This window comes from Dendropsophus ebraccatus, chromosome 3 (genome assembly GCF_027789765.1).
Source record: "Dendropsophus ebraccatus isolate aDenEbr1 chromosome 3, aDenEbr1.pat, whole genome shotgun sequence".
NCBI lineage: Eukaryota > Metazoa > Chordata > Amphibia > Anura > Hylidae > Dendropsophus > Dendropsophus ebraccatus.
In genome coordinates, this window is record NC_091456.1 from 120697120 (window position 1) to 120723641 (window position 26522).

The window sequence follows — 26522 nt, forward strand, 5'->3', positions numbered from 1 at the left end:
ACTTTCATTCATTTTAACTCTTTCATCGCTGTGAACCGACGTTAGTCGGTTCACAGCGATGGCGGCGCCCATCTTGGAAATGATGGCCGCCGGGGGAGGGGGGTTAGTTATCGGGGCACTAGGGGGGTCTGATCTGAGGTCTGGGGGACACTTATTTCATCTCCCCCCGCCGTAGATTCACGGCGGGGGGAGATGAAAGGCGGCGGCAGCACCGGTAATCCTCTTTACCGACGGTCGCCGCTATAACGTTAATAGCGGCGATCGTCGGTAAGGGGGGGGGGGCCGGGACGGACCCCACACACTGCCCCAACCCCTCAGCTACCTCCGGTAGCCGGGGGGATGGGGTGGGGGCCGTCCCGGCCCCGCAGCCTTATTCTCTGCCATCGCCGTAAAAAGCTGATGGCAGCAGAATAAGGCCCATTAGTGACCGCCGTAGAAAGCCGTATCGGCGGTCACTAAGGGGTTAAAAAGATACAAAAAAAATTATACAAGTAAACAACATTGTGAAAACATGAATGATGCAAGCATAGTAAATATAAACAAAGCATAGTGCATCACAATAAAGTGCAGCATGTCACTAGATATCACGGTAGAGGGTAGGGGTAAAGAGTCCTGGGGGGCATCCAAGGCAATAAGGGCACACCGATCATGGTGGTGGGATCGTGAAGTGAAGCCAGCATCAGCATCAATGGTGAATGTCTCTGTATGTGTAGCGCCCCCTTCGAGCATGCACAGAAGAGCCTGGGACTCGCATCGATGTGACAGGGTTTCGGAGGCTTGGAAAAGCTGTAGATAAGTTCGTAATTAGTGATGAGCGAACATGCTCATCTGAGTTTGGTACTCGTTCGAGTATTAGGGTACTCGATGGTACTCGTTACTCGGACGAGCATCTCGCGATACTTGAAAAAATGTCATCATCCGTTTCCTGTAAGCTTGGGCGCTATTTCTCAGCCAATAAACAAGCAGGAAACTCTTTGGTACATCCTGCGATCACGTTGGACCCATACATGTCGATAGCAGCGATTGGTTGGCCAGATCAGATGACCCTGCCATATAAAAAGCGCAGCCGGTAGTGCTCGGTTCAGACGTATGCTGGAAGAGATTAGGGACAGAGCTGCTGCTGGTCAGGGAGAGCATTAGGGAGGGAATAAGCTTTCCAGTAGGCAGGGAATACTAGCGAAACAACCAAACAGCCCTTGTAAGGGCTTAAAATCGTTTTTAAATTGTATTACTACAGACTGGTGACTGGGACTTGCAGTGCAGCTACCACGATTTTAGAAGTACACTCTGGTGATCGGCTGCTGGCAGAAAGGGGACATTAGGTGTTGCACACAGACCCCTAAGAAGTGCTCAGTACTATTTTATTGAGCCCTCTACTATATTTTTTGAATTCTGTATTTCCTACACAAGGCATTTCTAAGTTTACTACTGCTTCCACTGCGTAAAGGGGGTGTCACAGAGTGTGTATAGGTGCAGCCACCAACAGATTGTATCCCACAGCCCCCCCAAAAACTATTGGGACCACTAGTATATTTCCAGATTTCTGTATTTCTTACTCAAGCCATATTTAAGCTCACTACTGCTTGCACAGTGTAAAGGGGGTGTCACAGAGTGTATTGGTGCATCCACCACCAGACTGTATCTCACAGCCCCCTAAAAACTAGTGCTCCTCTACTATATTTTCTGATTTCTGTATTTCTTACACAAGGCATATCTATGTTTACTACTGCTTGACTTGCACAGTGTAAAGGGGGTGTCACAGAGTGTATTGGTGCAGCCACCACTAGATTGGATCTCACAGGCCCCCCAAAACTATTGGGACCACTAGTATATTTCCAGATTTCTGTCATTCTTACTCAAGCCATATTTAAGTTCACTACTGCTTGCAGAGTGTAGAGGGGCAGTCACAGAGTGTATTGGTGCAACCACCAGCAGATTGTATCTCACAGCCCACCAAAAACTATTGGGACCACTAGTATATTTCCAGATTTCTGTATTTCTTACTCAAGCCATATTTAAGTTCACTACTGCTTGCAGAGTGTAAAGGGAGTATCACAGAGTGTAATGGTGCAGCCACCACCAGATTGTATCTCACAGCCCCCTAAAAACTAGTGGGACCTCTACTATATTTTCTGATTTCTGTATTTCTTACACAAGGCATATCTAAGTTCACTACTGCTTGGCTTGCACAGTGCAAAGGGGGTGTCACAGAGTGTATTGGTGCAGCCACCACTAGATTGTATCCCACAGCCCCCCCAAAACTACTGGGACCACTAGTATATTTCCAGAGTTCTTTCTTTCTTACTCAAGCCATATTTAAGTTCACTTCTGCTTGCAGAGTGTAAATGGGGTGTCACAGAGTGTGTATACTGTAGGTGCAGCCACCAACAGATTATATCCCACAGCCCCACAAAAATTAGTGGGACCACTAGTATATTTTTTTATTTCTGTACTAGAAAATGTACCCGGCGCTGCCCGGGTATAAAGTGTCAGTGTGTTAATTAGATTTGTTCTAAGGTGCCCAGGAGGCCAATCTAAAGGTATTGTTTTATCTGAGTTAATCAGTGGAATTAGTGTATACCGGTAGTGCATAGTTGGAGGGGTTCTGTATACCTACAGTGTATAGTTTTTAGGGGTCCCGCATATCTGTAGTGCATAGTTGAGGGGGTGGGGGGGCTGTATACCTATAGTGTATAGTTGGAGGGTCCTGTATACCTGTAGTGTGGTTCAGGGGAGGGGGCTGTATACCTGTAGTGTTTAGTTGAGGGAGGTCCTCTATACTAGTGTATAGTTGGGAGGGAGGGCTGTATACCTGTACTGTATAATTTGGGAAGTCCTGTATACCTGCAGTGTATAGTTGGTGAAGGTCCTGTATACCTGTAGTGTATAGTTTGGGGGTCCTGTATACCTGTAGTATATAGTTGGTTCTGTATACCTGTAATGTATAGTTGGTGGAGGTCTTGTATACCTGTAGTATATAGTTTGGGAGGCCTGTATACCTGTAGTGTATAGTTTGAGGGTCCTGTATACCTGTAGTATATAGTTGGTGGAGGTCCTGTATACCTGTAGTGTAGAGTTGGTGAAGGTGCTGTATACCTGTAGTATAGAGTTGGTGGAGGTCCTGTATACCTGTAGTGTTTAGTTTGGGGTCCCGTATACCTGTAGTATAGAGTTGATGGGGGTGCTGTATACCTGTAGTATAGAGTTGGTGGAGGTCCTGTATACCTGTAGTGTATAGTTTTGGGTTCCTGTATACCTGTAGTGTATAGTTTGGGGTCCTGTATACCTGTAGTATATAGCTGTTGGAAGTCCTGTATACCTGAAGTATATAGTTGGTGGAGGTCCTGTATACCTGTAGTGTATAGTTTTGGGGTCCTATATACCTGTAGTATATAGTTGGTGGAGGTCCCGTGCACCTGTAGTGTATAGTTTTGGGATCCTGTATACCTGTAGTGTCCTGTATACCTGCAGGGTCATATTTACCATTAGGCACCCATTTACCATTAGGCCCCCCTTCAGAGGGGCAGTACCCTCCCGTTCAGACTTGCCCGAAAATCTGGTGTCTTTTCGAGGGGGGTATTGTGGTATCGGTCAGGTCTGGTATGGCAGTGTTATCCAGTCACAGTATGGCAGTATTGGTCAGGTCTGGTATGGCGGTGTTATCCAGTCACAGTGTGGTGGTATTGGTCAGGTCTGGTATAGTGGTGTTATCCAGTCACAGTATGGCAGTATTGGTCAGGTGTGGTATGGCAGTGTTATCCAGTCACAGTATGGCGGTATTGGTCAGATCTGGTATGGCAGTGTTATCCAGTCCCAGTATGGTGGTATTGGTCAGGTCTGGTATGGCGGTGTTATCCAGTCACAGTAAGGTGGTATTGGTCAGGTCTGGTATGGTGGTGTTATCCTGTCACAGTATGGTGGTATTGGTCAGGTCTGCTATGACAGTGCTATCCAGTCACAGTATGGCGGTATTCGTCAGGTCTGGTATGACAGTGTTATCCAGTCACTGTAAGGCGGTATTGGTCAGGTCTGGTATGGCAGTGTTAACCATTCACAGTGTGGCGGCATTGCTCAGGTCTGTTGTGGCAGTGGTAAATGTGACGTCTGGAGCTATTATCTACCAATCTACCAATCTTGATGCTAATTGGTGAGTGAAGATGGGGCGTCCTCAGGTTTAATGCTTAAAGGGGTAGTGCGGCGGTAAAGAATTATTCACAGAATAACACACATTACAAAGTTATACAACTTTGTAATGTATGTTATGTCTGTGAATGACCCCCTTCCCCGTGTCCCACCACCCCCACCCGTGTACCCGGCCGCGTCATCAGCCGCTCAGCCGCGATTGGCTGAGCACAGTTATGCTCAGCCAATCGCGGCTGAGCATCGGATGACGCTGCAGAGGGCGGCCGGCATTCGGGACAGCCGGAGCTGTTCGCCGGCCGGACAAAGAAGACGTCACTGACTGAAGATCGGAGATGGGGGTCGGCACGTGACAGGTATGTATAGCGCACCACACTTCCAGGTACACGGGTGGGGGTGGTGGGACACGGGGAAGGGGGCCATTCACAGACATAACATACATTATAAAGTTGTATAACTTTGTAATGTGTGTTATTCTGTGAATAATTCTTTATCGCCGCACTACCCCTTTAAGGCAGCAGCAGCTGGTATTACTGCCCTGTATACATGTACTGTATAGATGGAGTAGGGGGTCTACCAGTTATTTCTGTGGATCTGTTGTGAGGCAGCTGCCCTAGCAACCATTCAGATTCCAGCTCCCTGTGAAAATGAAAGTAGTAATCTTATTGGTTGCTAAGGCTCACAACTGCCATTTCCTCTGGGCACCTGTGTGTGCAGTGTGGAGATTTTCCCATTCATTTCTATGGGGCGCTCTTCCCCCTCCCCCCCTTCCTGTACATCTGGCAGGGACGGTACCTTCGCTCTAATCTTCCCGGGCACCCAATGTATCTGTGGGCCAAATTTGAGGTCAAACGGTCCAGGCGTTTAGAAGTCTATACGGGATAGACAGACAGACTTTCATTTTTATTATATAGATTTCTTACTCGAGGCATATCTAAGCTCCATACTGTGCAGTGTCCATAAAATGGTGAACCCCAGCGGTAAGGGACGAGGATGTGGGGTTCCAAGTGATGCAGTTGGCAAACTGCAGCATTGTGAACAGGTGATCATGTGGATAGCAGATAATGTGTCCAGTAAGTTATCCACCACCCAGTCTTCCACACAGTCCACCCATGCTACCCAAGGGAGTGGAACCCTTGTTCCAGCAGCTCAGCCTCCTTCCCCACAGCCTGGCCCCTCCAGGGAAAGAAGGGATTCAGATCCACCACCACCACCATGCTCCCATGAACTCGTTTCTGGACCCTTCCCTGAGTCTGAGCAACCGGAGCAGTCGATCTGTCCCGATGCCCAAACTATGCAGCTCACACAGTCAGTGGGTGATGAGAGTGGGGGCTTGCAAGTGGGGTTGAAAGAGATATCTGTTGATGATGATGAGACCCGGTTGTCAGACAGTGAGGTTGTTGTGATGGATGTAACTCAAAGTGGGGAGCAGAGTGAGGAATTGGAGGGGGGGGCGTGGCTTAGCCATGGAGCGGTGAGGTCGTACTCTGAAGGAGCTTCTGGCCACACGGCGCACAGTCTGCTTTTTTCTACCTGTTCCTGACCTGCACTCCCCATGCCTAACAAGAGTGACAGAGGCCCAGACACCCCTCACCCGCCGGTGAAGAGATCTATGTTCGGCACGGCTCGTATAGACCGCTTTTTACAGCCGACGCGGCCAGACCCGCCGGTCTCTGAGGAAGACAACATGGCGCCTGCCCATACACAGCCGCTCCCGCCGCTCCCGTCCGATAACGGCAGCAGCCTTTGGACCCTCCAGGGACACCGGGCCAACAGGTGAGAAATTCCAGCTCCTGCGGCAGCTCATACAGGCCCTCCCCACTAAACGGGACTTAGATGTAGTGGTGGCCCGGATTAAAGCCACGCAGCAACAGGCTTTGGAAGCAGTGAGGGCGGACGTGGGTGAAATAGCGGCCCGCACAACGGCCACTGAGGAGACGGCCGCCATCTTGGCCATGAAGCTGGACACGCTTGAAATTCAAATGACACAGACCAGAGCCCACACTCAGAGGCTCACGCTCCTCCTTGACGACCAGGAGAACCGCGGGCGGAGAAATAACGTCTGCATAAAGGGACTCCCTGAGCTCCGACCCCGCGATGATCTGCAGCATCGGGTAACCGAGATTTTCAACCTGGCCACAGACTGCCCACTGGAATCTACTTATAAGATGGACAGGATACATCGGGTGGCACGTTTTCAGCAGCGTGATACCTCGGCCCCCAGGGATGTTTTATGCCGGCTTCACAATTACTCTGATAAGGAAGCCATTATGGCAGCTGTGAGGAACTCAGGCTCGGCGCAATATGATGGGACCACGATTCGCCTCTTCCCAGACATATCAGTGCGCACACTATATATGAGGCGCTTATTGCAACCGGCCCTGTCCGCGATCAAGGATGCGGGGGCCACCTACAGATGGGGTCATCCACTACAAGTGATCGTCCTGCGTGGAACAGACACCTTCACCCTGCGACACCCAGAAGACCTACCGCAGCTGTTCCAATTTCTGGAGGTGCCTCCTGTTGGAGTCCCTGACTGGCTGGCAGTGGACTTGCTGGATCCGATTGCGGCATTGCGGTGTTGGAGGCAACGGTCCCCGCGGTCCCCAGAGCTCATTAGCGCACATTCCCCCCCCCCCCATTTCCAGGGAGAGACATGTCACTGAGTCTCCCCACAGAGGCCTGATTGAGACTGCCTGCCGTTAGTTCCTGATCCCATGCCTCCAATACTGGCGATTCCAGCATCCCTTGTCATTGTTGCTTCCTCCTCTTATTGTGGATATGGGGACACCGGGGGGATTATTGCTCTCGGACACCGATAGACAGTTGTACGCCCTAGCAGGCTCCACAGACTGCAACCAGTTTGTCTCAGCTTATGACTCTGCCCTGCGGGGCTATACCTAACCCCAATTGGTGTCCCCTCCAGTTTGGTTATTTCCTGGGGAGCTTCATGTTGGGGGGTTGTCTTCTTTTCTTCCCGTATGTTTATTTGTTGGAACAGAACGTTTAAGAATGTTGCCCTGGGGGCCCTGCTCGTCTCGTCCTGCCTTCTTGGCGGGCGAGTAGGGCTCTCAGTGTTTGTTTTTGGATGTGCCGCTGGCCCAGGGCCCCCACCCCTGGTTTTCCACGTCTCCACCCTTCTTTCTTCTGTCTTCTCCATCTTCTTTGGAGTGATAGTCTCCATTTAGCATTTTTTTGCTTTTTCTCTATCTTGCGCGCCATCTCTGGTGCTCTCTACTACATATCTCTTCTCTCACTCTCGTTTCTCTTTTCTTCTTTCCTCCTTCTCCTTTCCTCTTTCCTTTCTTTCCTCTTTGGTCTCATACTCCCACCTGTGAGTCTCCCTCCTTTGCTTGTGTCCCGTCCCTAGCCCCCTCTTTCCCACACCTCCCCCCCCCCCTTTTTTTTTTTTTTTCCTTTTCTTTTCCGTGTAGCTATGGCCACCCGCCAGCAGACGACCCTTAAGGTCGGGTCAGTCAATGTGAAAGGGCTCCACGATTGTGGTAAGCGTTCCATTATGCTAAACTTGTTTAAAAAACAGGGACTGCAAGTCGCATTTGTACAGGAAACCAATCTACTGGTCTCTCACAAATACAAATACAAATTTTCTTTGTCTAACTCCTGGTTTCCTTTTGCATATCACAGTTTCTCTCCTGTGCAGAAGGCCAGAGGCACGAGCATACTCATAGCCAAGTCGCTACCGTGGGACCTGATGGACTCTCGCAGTGATGAGAAGGGCAGATTTCTCCTAGTAAAAGGACGCATTGCTACGCAGGTATTTACCTTCGCCTCACTATATCTCCCGAACTCGGGTCAGTCTCAGGCTTTGGCCCGGTACCTTGACATGATAGATGACTTTGCCGAGGGACTGCTGGTAGTCGGTGGAGACGTTAACATCGCCTTAGACCCCACCCTAGACACATCCAAGGGCTTCTCCCACGTGAACCGTACTATGTTGCGACGGGTAGACGCTACACTCCATGATCCCCAGTTGATCGACACGTGGAGACTCTGTCATCCCCGCAACAGGGACTACTCTTTCTTCTCTGCGCACGACATGTACTCAAGATTGGACTACTTTTTCATTAGACACAGGGACTTGCCCCTCTTAGAGGACGCGTCCATCGACACCATAACTTTTTCCGATCACGCCATGATTACTCTGCACATCTCCCTCCCAACACCTTACCGACACAGTGGCAGTGGATTCTTAATTCATCGCTATTGCACGACACCGTGGTAGCTGCGGACCTTACACGGACACTGACTGAATACTTTAGTCTTAACTCCCCTGCTGACACCTCCCCCCTAACAGTTTGGGAAGCGCATAAATGCGTGGCCAGAGGGGTGCTGGTTAAACACAGCGCAAGACTCAAAAGAGAGAAAGCCACTAAAACTCTGACTCACCTACGAGAGCTTGAGAGAACCCATAAAACTTCCCCATCTGCTGACACTAAAAGTCAGCTAGTTCAGGCCAGAGAAACTCTCCGGGCACATCTCCTAGATAAGGCGAAGGCCCAGCTCACCAAATGTAGGAGACATTTCTATAAATATGGGAATAAATGTGGGCGAACCTTGGCTCGAGCGCTTCGCTCCCAACGTTCCCGGACGTATGTCCGTCCCACATATCACTACTCCCGCACAGACGAGGAAGCACCTCCCGGCGGGCATTGCAAAGACTTTCCGAGATTTCTACGCTACTCTCTACACTTCAGACGCAACAAACCCACTCTCCCATAGTTCTTCTTTCAGATCCCGTATCCAAACATATATTTCTGAGTCGGGCCTCCCCTGCCTCGCTGATGAGGCGCTGGCCTCCTTAGAAACCCCTATCTCTGACGTGGAGCTTAAATTAGCCATCAAGGGTTCACAGACCGGCAAGGCACAGGGGCCGGACGGCTTCACCCTACAATATTACAAAATGCTGGAATCCACGCTGGCGACCCCCTTCCTTGCCGCCTTTAATTCACTCACGAATGGTGCTGTCCCTTCTTTGGACCTCACCAGGGCCACAATTGCGGTGATCCCTAAGGAAGGTAAGGACCACAGCCTCTGCCAATTACCGACCCATTTCGCTCCTCAATGTGGATCTGAAGCTCTTTGCCAAAATCCTGGCCACGCGGCTAGCACCTCACTTGGATGGGGTCATTCTTCTAGATCAGGCAGGATTCATGCCGGGTCGGGAGGCCCGAGACAACACCATACGGGCAGTTGACCTGATCCATAGTGCTCAATCGTCAAATATCCCGCTGATGTTGCTTTCAACTGACGCGGAAAAAGCATTCGATCGGGTCAACTGGATGTTCATGGAAGAGACACTCCGTGCCCTGGGGCTGGGCCCTCAGGTTTTGTCATGGGTGTTGGCTCTGTATACGAATCCTTCTGCCAGGGTCCGGGTGAATGGTATCCTTTCCGAGAGCTTTACGATCCACAATGGGACCAGACAGGGGTGCCCCCTGTCCCCCCTTATATTCATACTCACCTTGGAGCCCTTCCTCCAAACGGTCCGCGCCAATGGGGATCTGGGTGGGGTCCGGGGCGGAGACACCATTCACATGGTCGGTGCATACGCGGATGACCTTCTATTCTTCATTTCCACTCCGCTCATAACGCTCCCGGTCCTTATGAGGGAATTGGAAACATACTCTTCTCTGTCCAACTTCAAGATCAATTTCTCGAAGTCAGAGGCTTTAAACATCTCACTCCCATCGGGTCTGGTGTCTTCCCTACGGACCTCCTTCCGGTTCCGCTGGGCTTCCAAATCTATAAAGTATCTAGTCATACTCCTGTCAGCTTCTTTCAAAGATCTTTTCTCCCTTAACCTCCCGCCTGTTTTAGCTACAATCCAGTCTTGTTGTGCGTCTTGGAACAAGGGGACTTTTACATGGTTTGGCAGATGTGCCATCTTTAAGATGTCCCTCCTGCCTAAATTGCTGTATGTCTTTCAGTGCCTGCAGGTCAGGATCCCTATGTCCTTTTTCAAAGCGATTGCCTCCATTCAGATAAAGTTCATCTGGGGAGCCAAATCCCCGCGTTTGAAAAGAACATTGTTATGCAGACCCAAGAATCGCGGAGGGGTGGCCTTACCTGACCTACACATTTATTACTTAGCCTCTCAGCTCTCTAGGGGGATTGATTGGACGCGGCATGCCTCCACGAAACAATGGGTGGCTGTCGAACAAGCCGCCTCCAGCACCCCCCTGTGCTGTATTCCCTGGCTCCCGAGCTCACAGACACGAGCACTTCGCTCGCATTCCACGATAGGCCCGACTTTGCGGGTCTGTGACCATCCGTTAGTACGTGAGCGGTTGTTGCCCCAGTGCTCCCTTATGACGCCGATACTGGGCCACCCGGACTTTGCACCGAGCTTCACTGACCCGGTGTTCCGGAGATGGATGGCTCACAAATTCTTTAGGGTCCAACACTTTGTGACGGGCTCCTCCTGGCTGTCTGCGGAAGCACTCGGGACGATCCCGGACCTCCCCCCGCTGGGGATCTGGAGATGCTCTCAGCTACAACATTATTTCCACTCCCTACCCCCGGTCGCACAATTTGCTTCCTCCAAAACATATTTTGAATCCCTCTGTGATGGCTCAGAAGCTCTCCGCCACTCTCTGTCATTAATATATGCTGACTTGATGGCCCCCCCTGACCAGGATCCACCGCCTTTTCTCCTAAGGTGGGAGGAGGACCTACAATTAGAACTAACTGCTCAGCAGCGGACCAACATCCTCCTCCTTGCTCACAAGGCCTCGATTAGCTCTCGCCTTTAGGAGGCGGGGTACAAACTCATGTCGCGCTGGTACTGGGTACCAGTGAAGTTTCATGCGATCTGGCCTGAGACTGACCCGATTTGTTGGCGTTGTGGTGGCGATCAGGGTACCTTCCTGCGTACCTACTGGTCGTGTCCTCTGCTGAAATGCTTCTGGGATGTAGTACAAGGGATTACCCGCCGGGTGACAGGAATTTCCACAGAACTTACCCCTGCGCTGTTCCTCCTACATCACTGCGAGATGTCCTTTAAGAAATATAAACACTCCTTACTTCGCTTTCTGGTCATTGCCGCCAGGGCCTGTGTCCCTCTGTACTGGAATCGCACTGTCCCCCCACGATCTCGCTTTGGGTAAGCAAGGTTAATGAACTTATGAGAATGGAGGACCTCACTTCCTCTCTATACAATGCTAATTCTCGTTTCACCAAGACATGGTTCAGTTGGATGGAATTTCAGGGCACGTCTGATTACGCCTCCTTGCTTTCACTGGAGACAGAGTTTGACCGTGGTTCCGCTCATGTGCCGCCCACACCAAGGATTGCGGGGCCTACCTCGGTCGCGGTCTCTCATGATTTGTATACTTCTTTCTCCTCCTCTTCTTCCTCCTCCTCTCTATTACCATCCAGGAGCACGTCGCCTCCATTTCACAGCACTAGCTGTATCAGCACTGCGGTGGGTAAGCGCCAACAGGCGGTGTTGAAACTGCTGAGCTTAGGAGACAAGAGGCATACAGCCCAGTAGCTGTTGCAGGGCATCACAGCGCAGACAGATCTTTGGCTCGCGCCACGGAGCCTCAAACCAGGAATGGTTGTGTGTGACAACAGGTGGAACCTGGTGGCGGTTCTGCAACTCGGCAGCCTCACACATGTACCATGCCTGGCCCATGTGTTCAACCTAGTGGTGCAGCGGTTTCTTAAGACCTACCCTAATTTGGCTGACTTGCTCACCAATTTCCACAAGTCAACCACGGATGCTGCCACCCTTAGGGCAGTGCAAAGGCGCTTGCAACTGCTGACTCACAGACTGCTGTGCGAAGTGCCCACGCGGTGGAATTCCACCTTCCAGATGGTATCCAGGATTTACCAGCAACGCAGAGCCATTGTGGAATGCCAAATGTCAACCTCGCTAAGAAGCGGTACTCAGGTCAGTCAGCTACCTCAAATCTACAATGAGGAGTGGACGTGGATGTCTGCTATCTGTCAGGTACGGGGGCCCCTTTGAGGAGTCAACACAGATGGTCAGCGGCGATGACCCCATCATCAGCCTCATCATCCCGCTGCTATGTTGAGCATGTATGGCCTGAAGAGGAGGAATTGGTGGATGAGGAGGAGGAAATCTTGCGTGTTGGTACCCTGGCGCACATGGATGACTTTATGTTAGGCTGTCTTTCCCGTGACCCTCGGGTTAAATTTTTTTTTTACAACACCGATTACTGGGTGTTCACTCTTCTGGACCCTCGGTACAAGCAGAACTTTGTCACTCTTATTCCTGCCGAGGAACGCAGTATGAGAGTAAATCAATATCAACAGGGCCTGGTGTAAGCTGAAAATGTACTTCCCATCTGACACCACTAGCGCCAGAGGACGTAGTTCTGTGGTCCAAAAAGTGGAGAAGAGGAGGGGTGGAGCAAGCAGCTTGTCAAGGGGCAGGGGAACACTCTCCAAGACCTTTGACAGTTTCATGGCACCCCAGCAAGACTATGTCAACCGTCCCCAGTCTAGACAGAGTAAGGGGGAGGCCTTAAGAAAGATGGTGAGGGAGTACCTTGCTGACCATACTAACGTCCTTTCCGATCACTCTGCTACATACAACTACTGGGTTGCAAAGCTGTATACGTGGTCCGAACTGGCGCTTTACCCCTAGGAGGTGCTGGGCTGCCCTGCCACTAGCGTGTTGTCAGAGCGGGTCTTCAGTGCAGCTGGTGCCATCATCACTGATAAGCGCACCCGCCTGTCAACTGACAGTACTGGCAGGCTGACGTTTATAAAAATGAAAAAAGCGTGGATTTCACCTGAATTCAACTGTCCACCCGGGAAAAGCAGCTCAACATGAAGATTCTTGGTATCTCCTCCTACTCCTTCAATTCTCAGCCAACAGCCAAGTCTTCTTCCGCCATGCTGTGTCTTGCCTAATTTTTTGGAGGCTCACTTGCTTCCTCACTCACTTTTAATGGTTCTCTGTGTCCTCACTGCCATGCTCTGATGTCACTATGTCTGCGGAGGAGCAGGACTGGTTGCTGGGGGACCGACCAGTTGTGTTACCTTTTTTTTTTGTGTAGCCGCAGCCAGGGCCTCACCACCCCCAGTCGATCGGCATCAGGTGTACCCTTGATGGTGACTCACAGCTGGCCTAGCAAGTTAGCTGTCAGCACCTAGGTTCGTGTCCACTATAAATCCCTGCCCCTGGTCTCACTCCAATTTTTGTGGAGGCTCACTTGCTTCCTCACTCACTTTTAATGGTTCTCTGTGTGCTCACTGCCATGCTGTGTCTGTCCTAATTTTTGGGAGGCTCACTTGCTTCCTTACTCACTTTTAAGGGTTCTCTGTGTGCTCAATGCCACGCTCTGTTTGGCCAAAATTTTAGGAGGCTCACTGGCTAACGCTTCTACCTTGGTCACTCTGTCCTCACCCTCATGCTGTGTCAGGCTAAATTTAGGGGTGGTTCATATGCTACCTCTGTTTATAATGGTTCTCTGTGTCCTCACCGCCATGCTGTGTCAGGCAAAGTTTTTGGGTGGTTCATCATATGCTACCTCTGTTTTAATGGTTCCCTGTGTTCTCATTGCCATGCTGTTTCAGGCTGAGTTTTTGGGTGGTTCATATGCCTACCTCTGTTTTAACCAGTTTTAACCATGCCCAGAATTTGGCATAATGGTGCAATTAGGAAGCTTCAGAGGCATCCATGTATGCTGGCCCTGCTGTTTCCTGAGCATTTCCGTTCAGACTTGCCAGTAAATCTGGTGTCTTTTTAAGGGTGGGGTGGGGGGTATGGTGGTATTGGTAAGGTCTGGTATGGTGGTGTTATCCAGTCACAGTATGGTGGTATTGGTCAGTTCTGGTGTGGCGGTGTTATCCAGTCACAGTATGGTAGTATTGGTCAGGTCTGGTGTGGCAATGTTAAATGTGACACCTGGAGCTATCACCTGCCAATATACCAATCCTGTGGTAAGAATTCCTTCAGACAATATGCAGATTGCTCTAATCATTGATTCAATAAGGAAATTTGTTTAAGTTTTAACCCTTTAAGGACGGAGCCAGTTTTCACTTTTGCTGTTTTGTTTTTTCCTCCTCATGTTTAAAAGGCCACTGCGCTTGCATATTTCGATTCAGGGAAGAAAAAGAGTGCTGCACCTCACACCTATGGCTGATACTAGTACCTCTCGGCTGCATAAAAAACATCAGAATTCTGTATGTGAATTGATCAAGCCACACTGCCCCATGTACCTCGTGCAGGTATCTGATACACATGGGTCCCTACACTAAGTCCACACTGTGCCGGTCAGTGACCACCACCCCCGCAGGCGTGCACAGTCAGGGAAGGGAGGCCATGGAACGGCCCTGTAACCCCCATGCCACAGGACCAGTCCCAAAAATGCCACACCAAAACCCAGCCAGCACCACCGGCGGAGGAAGCTGCCCCCAAACAGCACAAGTCTGGATAAGGTATTGCACTCACCATAGCTATCAAAGATAGAATGGGACAGACAGGAGGGATTAAAACCATGAGCACTCAGGTGTCTCCTGCTAATTGCGGTCATGTGGGTCTCACCAGGAGGAGTGCAAAACACGGAGAAAAGAGAGAAACAAAATACGATTCAGGGAAGAAAAAGAGTGCTGCACCTCACACCTATGGCTGATACTAGTACCTCTCGGCTGCATAAAAAACATCAGAATTCTGTATGTGAATTGATCAAGCCACACTGCCCCATGTACCTCGTGCAGGTATCTGATACACATGGGTCCCTACACTAAGTCCACACTGTGCCGGTCAGTGACCACCACCCCCGCAGGCGTGCACAGTCAGGGAAGGGAGGCCATGGAACGGCCCTGTAACCCCCATGCCACAGGACCAGTCCCAAAAATGCCACACCAAAACCCAGCCAGCACCACCGGCGGAGGAAGCTGCCCCCAAACAGCACAAGTCTGGATAAGGTATTGCACTCACCATAGCTATCAAAGATAGAATGGGACAGACAGGAGGGATTAAAACCATGAGCACTCAGGTGTCTCCTGCTAATTGCGGTCATGTGGGTCTCACCAGGAGGAGTGCAAAACACGGAGAAAAGAGAGAAACAAAATACGATTCAGGGAAGAAAAAGAGTGCTGCACCTCACACCTATGGCTGATACTAGTACCTCTCGGCTGCATAAAAAACATCAGAATTCTGTATGTGAATTGATCAAGCCACACTGCCCCATGTACCTCGTGCAGGTATCTGATACACATGGGTCCCTACACTAAGTCCACACTGTGCCGGTCAGTGACCACCACCCCCGCAGGCGTGCACAGTCAGGGAAGGGAGGCCATGGAACGGCCCTGTAACCCGCATGCCACAGCAGCACTCTGTTTCTTCCCTGAACCGCATTTTGTCTCTCTCTTTTCTCCGTGTATTGCACTCCTCCTGGTGAGACCCACATGACCGCAATTAGCAGGAGACACCTGAGTGCACATGGTTTTAATCCCTCCTGTTTTTTCCCATTCTGTTTGCTGCAGCTATGGTGAGAGTAATACCTTATCCAGACTTGTGCTGCTTGGGGGCGACCTTCTCCGCCGGCGGTGCTGGCCGGGTTCTGGTGTGGTGTTTTTGGGTCTGGTCCTGTGGCATGGGGGTCGCAGGGCCGTCCCATGGCCCCCGTTCCCTGGCTGTGCACGCCTGCGGGGTTGGTGGCCACTGACTGGCACGGTGTGGACTTAGTGTAGGGACCCATGTGTATCAGATACCGGCACGAGGTACATGGGGCAGTATGGCTTGATCAATTCATACACAAAATTCTGATGTGTTTTTTATTTAGCCTAGGGGCACTAGTATCAGCCATAGGTGTGAGGTGCAGCACTCTGTTTCTTCCCTGAACCGCATTTTGTCTCTCTCTTTTCTCCGTGTATTGCACTCCTCCTGGTGAGACCCACATGACCGCAATTAGCAGGAGACACCTGAGTGCACATGGTTTTAATCCCTCCTGTTTTTTCCCATTCTGTTTGCTGCAGCTATGGTGAGAGTAATACCTTATCCAGACTTGTGCTGCTTGGGGGCGACCTTCTCCGCCGGCGGTGCTGGCCGGGTTCTGGTGTGGTGTTTTTGGGTCTGGTCCTGTGGCATGGGGGTCGCAGGGCCGTCCCATGGCCCCCGTTCCCTGGCTGTGCACGCCTGCGGGGTTGGTGGCCACTGACTGGCACGGTGTGGACTTAGTGTAGGGACCCATGTGTATCAGATACCGGCACGAGGTACATGGGGCAGTATGGCTTGATCAATTCATACACAAAATTCTGATGTGTTTTTTATTTAGCCTAGGGGCACTAGTATCAGCCATAGGTGTGAGGTGCAGCACTCTGTTTCTTCCCTGAACCGCATTTGTCTCTCTCTTTTCTCCGTGTATTGCACTCCTCCTGGTGAGACCCACATGACCGCAATTAGCAGGAGACACCTGAGTGCACATGGTTTTAATCCCTCCTGTTTTTTCCCATTCTGTTTGCTGCAGCTATGGTGAGAGTAATACCTTATCCAGACTTGTGCTGCTTGGGGGCGACCTTCTCCGCCGGCGGTGCTGGCCGGGTTCTGGTGTGGTGTTTTTGGGTCTGGTCCTGTGGCATGGGGGTCGCAGGGCCGTCCCATGGCCCCCGTTCCCTGGCTGTGCACGCCTGCGGGGTTGGTGGCCACTGACTGGCACGGTGTGGACTTAGTGTAGGGACCCATGTGTATCAGATACCGGCACGAGGTACATGGGGCAGTATGGCTTGATCAATTCATACACAAAATTCTGATGTGTTTTTTATTTAGCCTAGGGGCACTAGTATCAGCCATAGGTGTGAGGTGCAGCACTCTGTTTCTTCCCTGAACCGCATTTTGTCTCTCTCTTTTCTCCGTGTATTGCACTCCTCCTGGTGAGACCCACATGACCGCAATTAGCAGGAGACACCTGAGTGCACATGGTTTTAATCCCTCCTGTTTTTTCCCATTCTGTTTGCTGCAGCTATGGTGAGTGTAATACCTTATCCAGACTTGTGCTGCTTGGGGGCGACCTTCTCCGCCGGCGGTGCTGGCCGGGTTCTGGTGTGGTGTTTTTGGGTCTGGTCCTGTGGCATGGGGGTCGCAGGGCCGTCCCATGGCCCCCGTTCCCTGGCTGTGCACGCCTGCGGGGTTGGTGGCCACTGACTGGCATGGTGTGGACTTAGTGTAGGGACCCATGTGTATCAGATACCGGCACGAGGTACATGGGGCAGTATGGCTTGATCAATTCATACACAAAATTCTGATGTGTTTTTTATTTAGCCTAGGGGCACTAGTATCAGCCATAGGTGTGAGGTGCAGCACTCTGTTTCTTCCCTGAACCGCTTGCATATTTCCCCCTACAGACCCACATGAGCCCTAATTTTTTGCGACACCAATTATACTTTGCAAATACAGAATTAATTTTTCTATAAAATATGCTGAAAAAAACAGAAAAAAAATATATGTGCAGTGAAATTTGAAAAAAGTGCAATACCTTTTATTTCGAGGGGTTTGCCAAATATATTTCTTTATTTATTTTTATTTATAAAATTGGAAAAGGGAGGCGATTCAAACTTTTATTAGGTGAGGTTTTTTTTATTAATAAAAACACTTTATTTTATTTTTACATACAGTAATTAGAAGCCCCCTGGGGGACTTCTATATACACAGCACTGATCTCCCATTGAGATCAATGCTGTGTATGTAATAGAGCAATGATCCATCAGATCGGTGCTCTATTATACTGGTCTGCTGCAGACCAGCTACATGGATTGCTGAGTCGGGATCAGCGTCATTCCGACGCTGAGCCCCGGCCGGCTCATTACAGCGGATCTCCCATCCGCGATCGCATTGTGGGGGGAGATCCCCCACTAGACACCAGGGAAAGGGGCACAGTCACTATTTAAATGCAGCTGTCAGCTTTGACAGCTGCATTTGAATAGTTAATTAGCCGGCAGCGGCTACACATAGCAACTGGGACCTGGGCTGCAGAGAGGGCTTACGCCAGGAGCCCTCTCTGATCCCCTTTAATGGCCACATTACGGGTATACCAGTAATGCGTCATTAAGGGGTTAAGCAGATATAAACCATGAAAAACGTGATTCAGACAATGTTTGTACATGTAGAGAAATGCTTGTGGTTGAAATGTGGTGCATGCGGTGATGTACAGTAAATGTGGGAACGCAGCCCACATTTATCAAACCGCATGATAATAATTCACAACATGCGGTTATATGTGGGATCAAAGAATGTAGATCTAGATGAATGACCGCACTCAGGAGTGAGTTAGATGGTGAATATTCAAGCCGCGGCAAGGATGAATTGAAATATAAAGAAACAAAAAGATGTTACTATCTGTTGTTACCATCTGATGTTATCCACAATACGGACTAGGAGTGAAAACGAGGCTTGGTAGCGAATGCGCTCCAATGACCTCACAAATTAGCATCACCGAGATCCTCCCTCCAACACGTCAGTCTGCCAGCCGGGAAATCAATAGGGCGGGCGGACCACAAGTCATGTGACGGATAGAGGAGGAGCTAACACATAAATAGCGTGAGCTCATAGCTCAGAGTGCGGCCGCCATCAGAGCCGTACGCACATGTACAGCAAGTGTCTTAAAAATTATGCTAAACAAAGACCCCTGATGAAAAGTGGCGATGGAAACGGCGTTGGGTCCTCAAGAGAAAGACTATATCTACTAAAAGTAAAGTAAAAACTATATTACCATATATGTTATATTGCACTAAGAAGTCTCCTGTTTACAAAAGCACACCTGCACTATAGGACTAAGCCAAAGGAACCAGTGGAATAGTGCAATTACAAGTGCAATAAAGTACAAGGACTGGTGCAATATTTACAAATACTGTTTACATGTTGCGATAATTATGTATAAAGGTCAGAACATATAGAAATAGGTTGGTGGCCGGTACAGATTAGGTGGTGAGTCACGTGTGTCTAAGGTTTTTTATTTTAATTTATGAAATAAAAGTGAAATTTTAAAAGGGTTTTTTTCTCAACTCAGTGATTATAGTATATATAGATGGCCCCCACTGCATGTTACACCCCCCTTCCCTTATAGATGGCCCCCTCCCCTTATAGATGACCCCCTCCCCTTATAGATGACCCCCTCCCCTTATAGATGACCCCCTCTACCCCCATTATAGATGCCCCCTCTCCCCCCCATTATAGATGCCCCCTCTCCCCCCCCATTATAGATGCCCCCTCCCCCCCATTATAGATGCCCCCCTCCCCTTATAGATGACCCCCTCTACCCCCATTATAGATGCCCCCTCTCTCCCCCACATTATAGATGCCCCCCTCCCCTTATAGATGGCCCCCACTCCCCCCCTTGAAGATGGCCCCCTCTTCTCCCCCCCCTTATAGATACCCCCTCCCCTTATAGATGGCCCCCTCTCCCCCCCTTGAAGATGGCCCCTCTTCTCCCCCCCCTTATAGATGCCCCCCTCTCCCCCCATTATAGATGCCCCCTCTTCTCTTCCCCCCTTATAGATGCCCCCCTCTCCCCCATTATAGATGCCCCCCCTCTCCCCCCATTATAGATGCCCCCCTGTTCTCTTCCCCCCTTATAGATGCCCCCATCTCCCCCATTATAGATGCCCCCCTGTTCTCTTTCCCCCCTTATAGATTCCCCCCCTTCTCTTCCCCCCATTATAGATGCCCCCCCCTCTCTTCCCCCCATTATAGATGCCCCCCCTCCTCCTCTATGCTAAGCAGTATTTAAAAAAAACAAACACACAAACTCACCTGACAACCCGCTCCCCCGGCGATCCTCTTCTTCTTCAGGCGCTGTCACCGGCTGATGCGCGGCTGCCGGGGGTGTCCCATCCTATCCCCGGCAGCTCGGCGCATCAGTGAGCTCCCTGTACGCCGGGGCTGTGACTTCTGACACAGGAAGCATCTCTGACGTGCGCTTCCTGTGCCGGAAGTCAGGGCCCCAGGCAGCTCATTGATGCGCCGCGCTGCCGGGGATAGGATGGGACACCCCCGGCAGCCGCGCATCAGCCGGGGGCCCGGACGAGCACGCTCTTGTGACCGCAAGCAAATCAATGCTTGCGGTCACAAGAGTAATTTAAGGGGGGAGCAGTGCAGTGGCAAAGGCCGGGTCGTAGCGGGCCGGGTCGCAGCAGCGACCGCTGCGACCCTGGTAGGTACGCCACTGTTTGTACCCTAAAAGAATATAAAAAAGTTATTATTCCCTGCAAACTTTGCTTTTGTGGTCAGCACAATAATATTTTGAAATTGATCTATTTTTAAGGATATTCGCCATATTTCAATATACTTATGAAGCTTCTGGAATTGTGAGAACTATCAAGAAGTCTCTAGAACTGTCTAGATTTATCTAGAACTTTCTTGGACTGTACAGAATTGTAGGTAGCTGTATAACTACAGTTATATAGGGCCACTATAGCCCTTCCTAAGAGACAGAGAGAAATTATCTAATTGATTGGGATTGCATAGTGAGTGGGCAACAGCCATCACAAACAAAGGGGAATTGACCTAGACAGACAGGTGTGAATTCATTCTCTATTCAGATTGGGATAACCTTCATCCCACACCCATTACAGGAGGAGCTTAGGAAGGACCACTACTTTCAAATTGGTGTCATTCCTGATGGGCCTCCAAGGTGGTTTTACTAAGTATCCTTGCTTTATTTGCCTTTGGGACAGCCGGGATACTAAAGCGTGCTACCACTGGCGGGCCTGGCCTCAGCGACCAGAGTTCACTGTGGGGAAGAACAATGTAAAGTGGGAGCCACTGGTGGACCCACGCAAGGTACTGATGCCACCACTACACATCAAGTTTGGGCTCATAAAACAATTTGTCAGGGCTCTAGATAAGGAGTCGACAGCTTTCAATCACCTCCAAGATCTTTTCCCTAAGTTGTCTGAAGTAAAGATCAAAGCTGGTGTCTTCGTCGGAACACAAATCAAGAAGATTATAGAGTGCAGTGAATTTCCCAAGAAGCTGAATAGGAAGGAGAGAGCGGCTTGGAACAGTTTTGTCGCAGTGGTGCGCGGCTTTCTAGGCAATCATAAAGATGAAAACTATGTACAACTGGTCCAGACTCTGATAAAGAACTATGCTGCAATGGGCTGCAGGATGTCACTCAAAATCCTTATCCTTGATGCGCATCTTAATAAGTTCAAAGAGAACATGGGAGCTTATTCAGACGAACAAGGCGAGCGCTTCCACCAGGACATTATAAACTTTGAACGCTGTTACTAAGGACAATATAATGAGAACATGATGGGCGACTATATTTGGGGATTGATTTGTGAATCTGATTTGTGGTATAGTGGTAAATCTTGGAAAAACACACACTTCTGAACAGTTTTTAGTAATCTGTGTAAATTTGCAATGCCTATAGTGTTCTTAGTCTGACTGTATAAATGAGAAGATGCAAAATCGTCTGTTTCTATAATAAAATTCATAATTTTCGTTGCCGTGGTCACAAAAGCGAAGTTTATGATGAATGTAAGCAATTTTTAATTTGTTTTAGACATAAGCAATTGGAATATAACATTAAAAAAATAGGAAAAAAACTTGTGTTACATAGCGTTATCGGCCATAACGGCCAAATGCGGATGATAATCGTTCGCTTGTACCTTCAGATAACTGCTTTAAATCCAAGATCTGTCCTGGGGTCCATTTGGCAGGTGATGCAGTTATTGTCCTAAAAAATTACTTTTAAACTTGCAGCCCTGTGTCAAACTGGCGTGGCCTAGAGCAGTGCTTCTCAATTCCAGTCCTCAGGCCTCACCAACAGGTCATGTTTTGAGGATTTCCTTAGTATTTCATAGGTGATATATTTATACTCAGTGCATAAGGTATTCTCACAGGTGTTCTCTGTATGGGAAATCCTCAAAACATGACCTGTTGGTGAGGCCTGAGGACTGGAATTGAGAAGCACTGGCCTAGAGTGTGTATGCATTAGGCTGGCATCGCCTCTCCGCCCCTCCTCCCCACCCTCCTCATCATTAGGAATGCTCCAGGCAGGCTCTTTTGCAAGTGGTCCAAAAAGGAGATGTTCAAGAGGGATGGTTTGCACCCATCACACATAAGTACACAGGTACTTGGTGAGGAATTCAGATTGTTTTTGGACAGACATTTAAACTAAATGAAGATGACAGAAGTATAATAGAGGAGGAGGATTTCTGTCCCCGACAAGTAAAGACAAATAAGTGTATTCGGATTTGCGAAAGCGCAATGGTTGGTGCTGTAGAAAAAGTGGTTGGTGCAGTTGATGCAGTTGTTGGTGCTGTAGATGCTAAGGTTGGTGCGGTTATTGTTGGTAAGGAAGATGCTGTTGGTAGATGAAGTTGGGAATAAAGGTATTATGAAGCTTAGTAATCTTCAGGCAATGTGTACAAATGCTTGCAGCTTAGGAAACAAGATCTGTGAGCTGACGGCCATTATGTCTAGAGATGATTTGGACCTTGTTGCTGTAACAGAGACCTGGTTCAAAGAGTCTAATGATTTGTAAATAGCTATACCAGGATATACTTTGTACAGGAAAGACTGAGCAGAGAGAAGGGGAGGCGGGGTAGCCATTTATGTTAGGGATAGTCTTAAATCGACAGTCATCCAAAATACATATAAAGAGCTGGAGACTCTTTGGGTTTGCATGCAGTCCAAAGAGGGATCTGTTATTAGAATTGGTTTTATCTATAGGCCTCCGGGGAAAAGTGAGGACTATGATAACATGCTGATGGATGAAATTACTAAAATGTCATTAAAGGGGGACATTGTAGTTATGGGTGACTCCAACATGCCAAATGTTGATTGGAATATCCCTTCTGCACTTACATGTAAAAGCAAGAATATAATAGAGACCCTTACAGGGGCATCTCTAAAACAGCTAGTGAAGTCACCGACCAGAGGAGAGAACATTCAGGATTTAGTATTTACTAATGGGGATCGGGTGTCTGGAGTTAGAGTGGAACAAAATTTAGGTTCCAGTGACCACCAGTGTCTATGGTTTGACGTACAAACTGACTGCGTCCAATCTCATAATACAACAAGATTATTGGATTTTAGGAAAACAGATTTTAAGAAAATGGGGGAGTATTTAGATAAAGAATTAAGAGAGTGGGATAAAACATCAAGAGCGAGCACTTAGTGGGCAGAATTAAAAAATGCCATATTAAAGGCAACTAGACTATATGTACGAGAAGTAAAAGAAAGAAGAATCCATTATGATTTACTAGAGAGGTTAAGGCCATTGTAAAAGGAAAAAAGGCAGTGTATAGGAAGTATAAGGAGACTGGGAATGAAGCTGACAGAGAGACGTATAAAATTATACAGAAGGAGGAAAAGCAGATTATAAATGCTGCTAAAGCCTCAAAAGAAGAAGAAATGGCAAAATCTGTTAAGCAGGGGAATAAAACCTTCTTCAGATATATAAGTGACAGGAAGAAGAAGAAGAATGTCTGCAGCATTACTAAAATAAGTAATGGGGAGAATACATTTATTGATGGAGATAAGGCGGTCGCTGACTATTTGAATACTTACTTCTGCTCAGTGTTTTCAGAAGGCGGCCTTCACAATCACAGGATGGTTGGACACAGCATTGCCTCCAGTTATATGGGTTCAGCTCCAGTATTTTCAGAGGCTGAAGTTGCAGAGGAACTTGCCCGTTTAAAGCTGAATAAGGCGATGGGTCCAGATGGCGTCCATCCCAGAGTTCTTAAAGAACTGGGATCTGTGATTGTTGCCCCCCTGACAGATCTCTATAGCCAATCCCTGCTAACAGGCAGATGTCCCCGATGATTGGAGAACAGCCAATGTTATACCAATCCACAAGAAGGGGAGTAGAGAAGAGCCCAGTAACTACAGGCCAGTGAGCTTAACATCTGTAGTAGTGAATATGATGGAAACTCTTCTAAAAAAGAAGATAATGGATCACCTAAGAATCAACAATATGATGGATCCAAACCAGCGGGCCGATCATGTCAGACTTATCTCATTGATTTCTTTGATTATGCCACAAAAGTGCTGGATGAAGGTGGTGCTGTGGATATCGCCTATCTGGACTTCAGCAAAGCTTTTAATATAGTTCCCCATAAAGAGCTGATAGAGAAGTTGGAGAAAATTGGACTTAATCCCTGGATAGTTCAATGGATTGGTGGTTGGCTGAAGGATAGATATCAGAGGGTTGTTGGTAATGGTGTATATTCTGAGCAGAGACTGGTTACAAGTGGTGTGCCACAAGGGTCTGTTCTGGGTCCTATTCTTTTTAATATGTTTGTAAGTGACATAGGAGAAGGTTTGATTCTTGGAGGTGTCAGTAATATTGAAAATGATTTAGCTTTGCTAGATAAGTGGTCCAAACACTGGAAATTGAAGTTCAACATTTCCAAATGTAAAATAATGCACTTGGGGAGGAGGAATCCTCTATCCGAGTATCACATTGGCAGTACTGTGTTGGAAAAGACTTCAGAAGTGAAGGATTTAGGGGTAGTGATTTCTGACAGCCTTAAAATGAGTCACCAGTGCAACCAGGCGGTGGGGAAAGCAAATCGTATGCTGGGGTGTATAGCTAGAGGTATAACCAGTAGGAAGCGGTAGATTGTGATCCCGCTGTGTATATAGAGCTCTGGTGAGGCCACATCTGGAATACTGTGTCCAGTTCTGGAGACCTCACCTAAAAAAGGACATTGATAAAATAGAACGGGTACAAAGACGGGCTACAAAAATGGTGGAGGGTGTGAGGCATAAACCATATCAGGAAAGACTTAATGATTTGAATCTGTATAGTCTGGAGGAAAGAAGGGAAAGGGGGGACATGATTGAAACCTTTAAGTATGTTAAGGGACTAAAAAAGGTTCAAGAGGGGAGTGTTTTTAGTAAAAAAAAACTAAGCTCAAGAACAAGAGGACACAGTGAGAGGTCAGTTGGGGGAAAGATCAGAAGCAATGTGAGAAAATATTATTTTACTGAAAGAGTAGTAGATACCTGAAACAAACTTCCAGCAGAGGTGGTTGGTAAATCTACAATAACAGAATTTAAACATGCCTGGGATAAACATATATCTATCCTAAGATAATAAGAAAGAAAATACTAAAAGGGCAGACTAGATGGACCCAGTGGTCTTTTTCTGCTGTCAATCTTCTATGTTTCTATGTATTCTCCTATTCCTCATTTGTCTGAAAACTGCACAGGTGCCTTAACGATCCAACACAAGTGCCGTGTTCACGCAGGTGATGAATAGGAGAATACGTGCCTGGAGCATTCCTAATGATGAAGAGGGTGGGGCTAATGCATAAACCCTCTAGGCCACGCCAGTTTGACACAGGGCTGCAAGTTTAAAAGTTGTTTTTTAGGACAATAACTGCATCACCTGCCAAACGGACCCCAGGACAGATCTTGGGTTTAAAGCAGCAATCTGAAGGTACAAGCCGTTTAGGGGGGTCAGATTGTGGGTACAGAGTCGCTTTAAGGAGCATTTAGTGAGCGCTTCATTCCACTCATCCACAAATTATTTCCAAAAGATTGTTCTGGGACACTGCATTACTTTACTACAGGTGAAGCAATATTTATTTATGTACTTTGGTGTTGGTTTACTACTGGTGGAGCAGTTTGGCTGCACTGCATTGTCAGTCTACTACAGGTGGATTATTTATTGCTAATTTGTAGATTTGGGTTACTACAGATAGAGCAGTATTTATTACTGCACTGTGGTGTTGGTTTTACTACTGGTGGAGCAGTATTGCCGCATTGTGGTGTTAGTCTAATACAGGTGGACTTTTTTTTTGTTTTTATTTTATTGCTGCACTACCATACTATTTTACTGTAGATGGAACAGTTTTTTATTTTGTACTGCTAGTTTCCTAGTGGTGGTATTTATTTGTGTATTGTGCTGCTGGACTATCACTGGTAGAGATGTATTTATTCCTGCAGGGAATATTATGTGCACTATGTGGCAGTATTTGGCACTGAGCAGTAGCATGTGTTTGTTGGTGAGGTGCCAGCATCCATATGGACGAGGCAAGGCATAACTACAAAAAGTCTGAGAAGCCATGATATACAGTATATGAGACTGGATTGGCCAATATTATTGATTTATTTATTTTTACATTTCAGGCTTTTCCACAGATACAGAGACCTAGCACCACAACTTGTTCCAGATGACTATACAAATAATCCAGATGTGAGGATTCCTTATGAACTCATAGGCAGCATGCCAGAACTTAAGGTAAAGCATATGTTATCCACACGCCACTCTTATATGGTATGGCAGTATGGGGTTTGGTGAGTTTGTTGAGATTATGAGGGCATTGAAGGGGGTGCTGTGTCAGGTCTCTTAAGTGTACCTTCTCTATAGCACACAGGATTAATTCTGGTACATTCTCAATAAAGTAAAACTCCATCAGCAATAAAA

General features: G+C 48.3%; 1 protein-coding gene across 2 annotated transcripts in view; it reads left to right on the forward strand.

The window, feature by feature from the left end:
• CIB3 (calcium and integrin binding family member 3) overlaps positions 1-26522 on the forward strand; it is a 185169-nt gene that overhangs the window by 40901 nt on the left and 117746 nt on the right. For both annotated transcript variants that reach the window (XM_069964543.1, XM_069964544.1), the window contains exon 3: positions 26225-26336. In XM_069964543.1, the coding sequence (XP_069820644.1) occupies positions 26225-26336 (112 nt within the window). The remainder of the gene's footprint in view (positions 1-26224; positions 26337-26522) is intronic.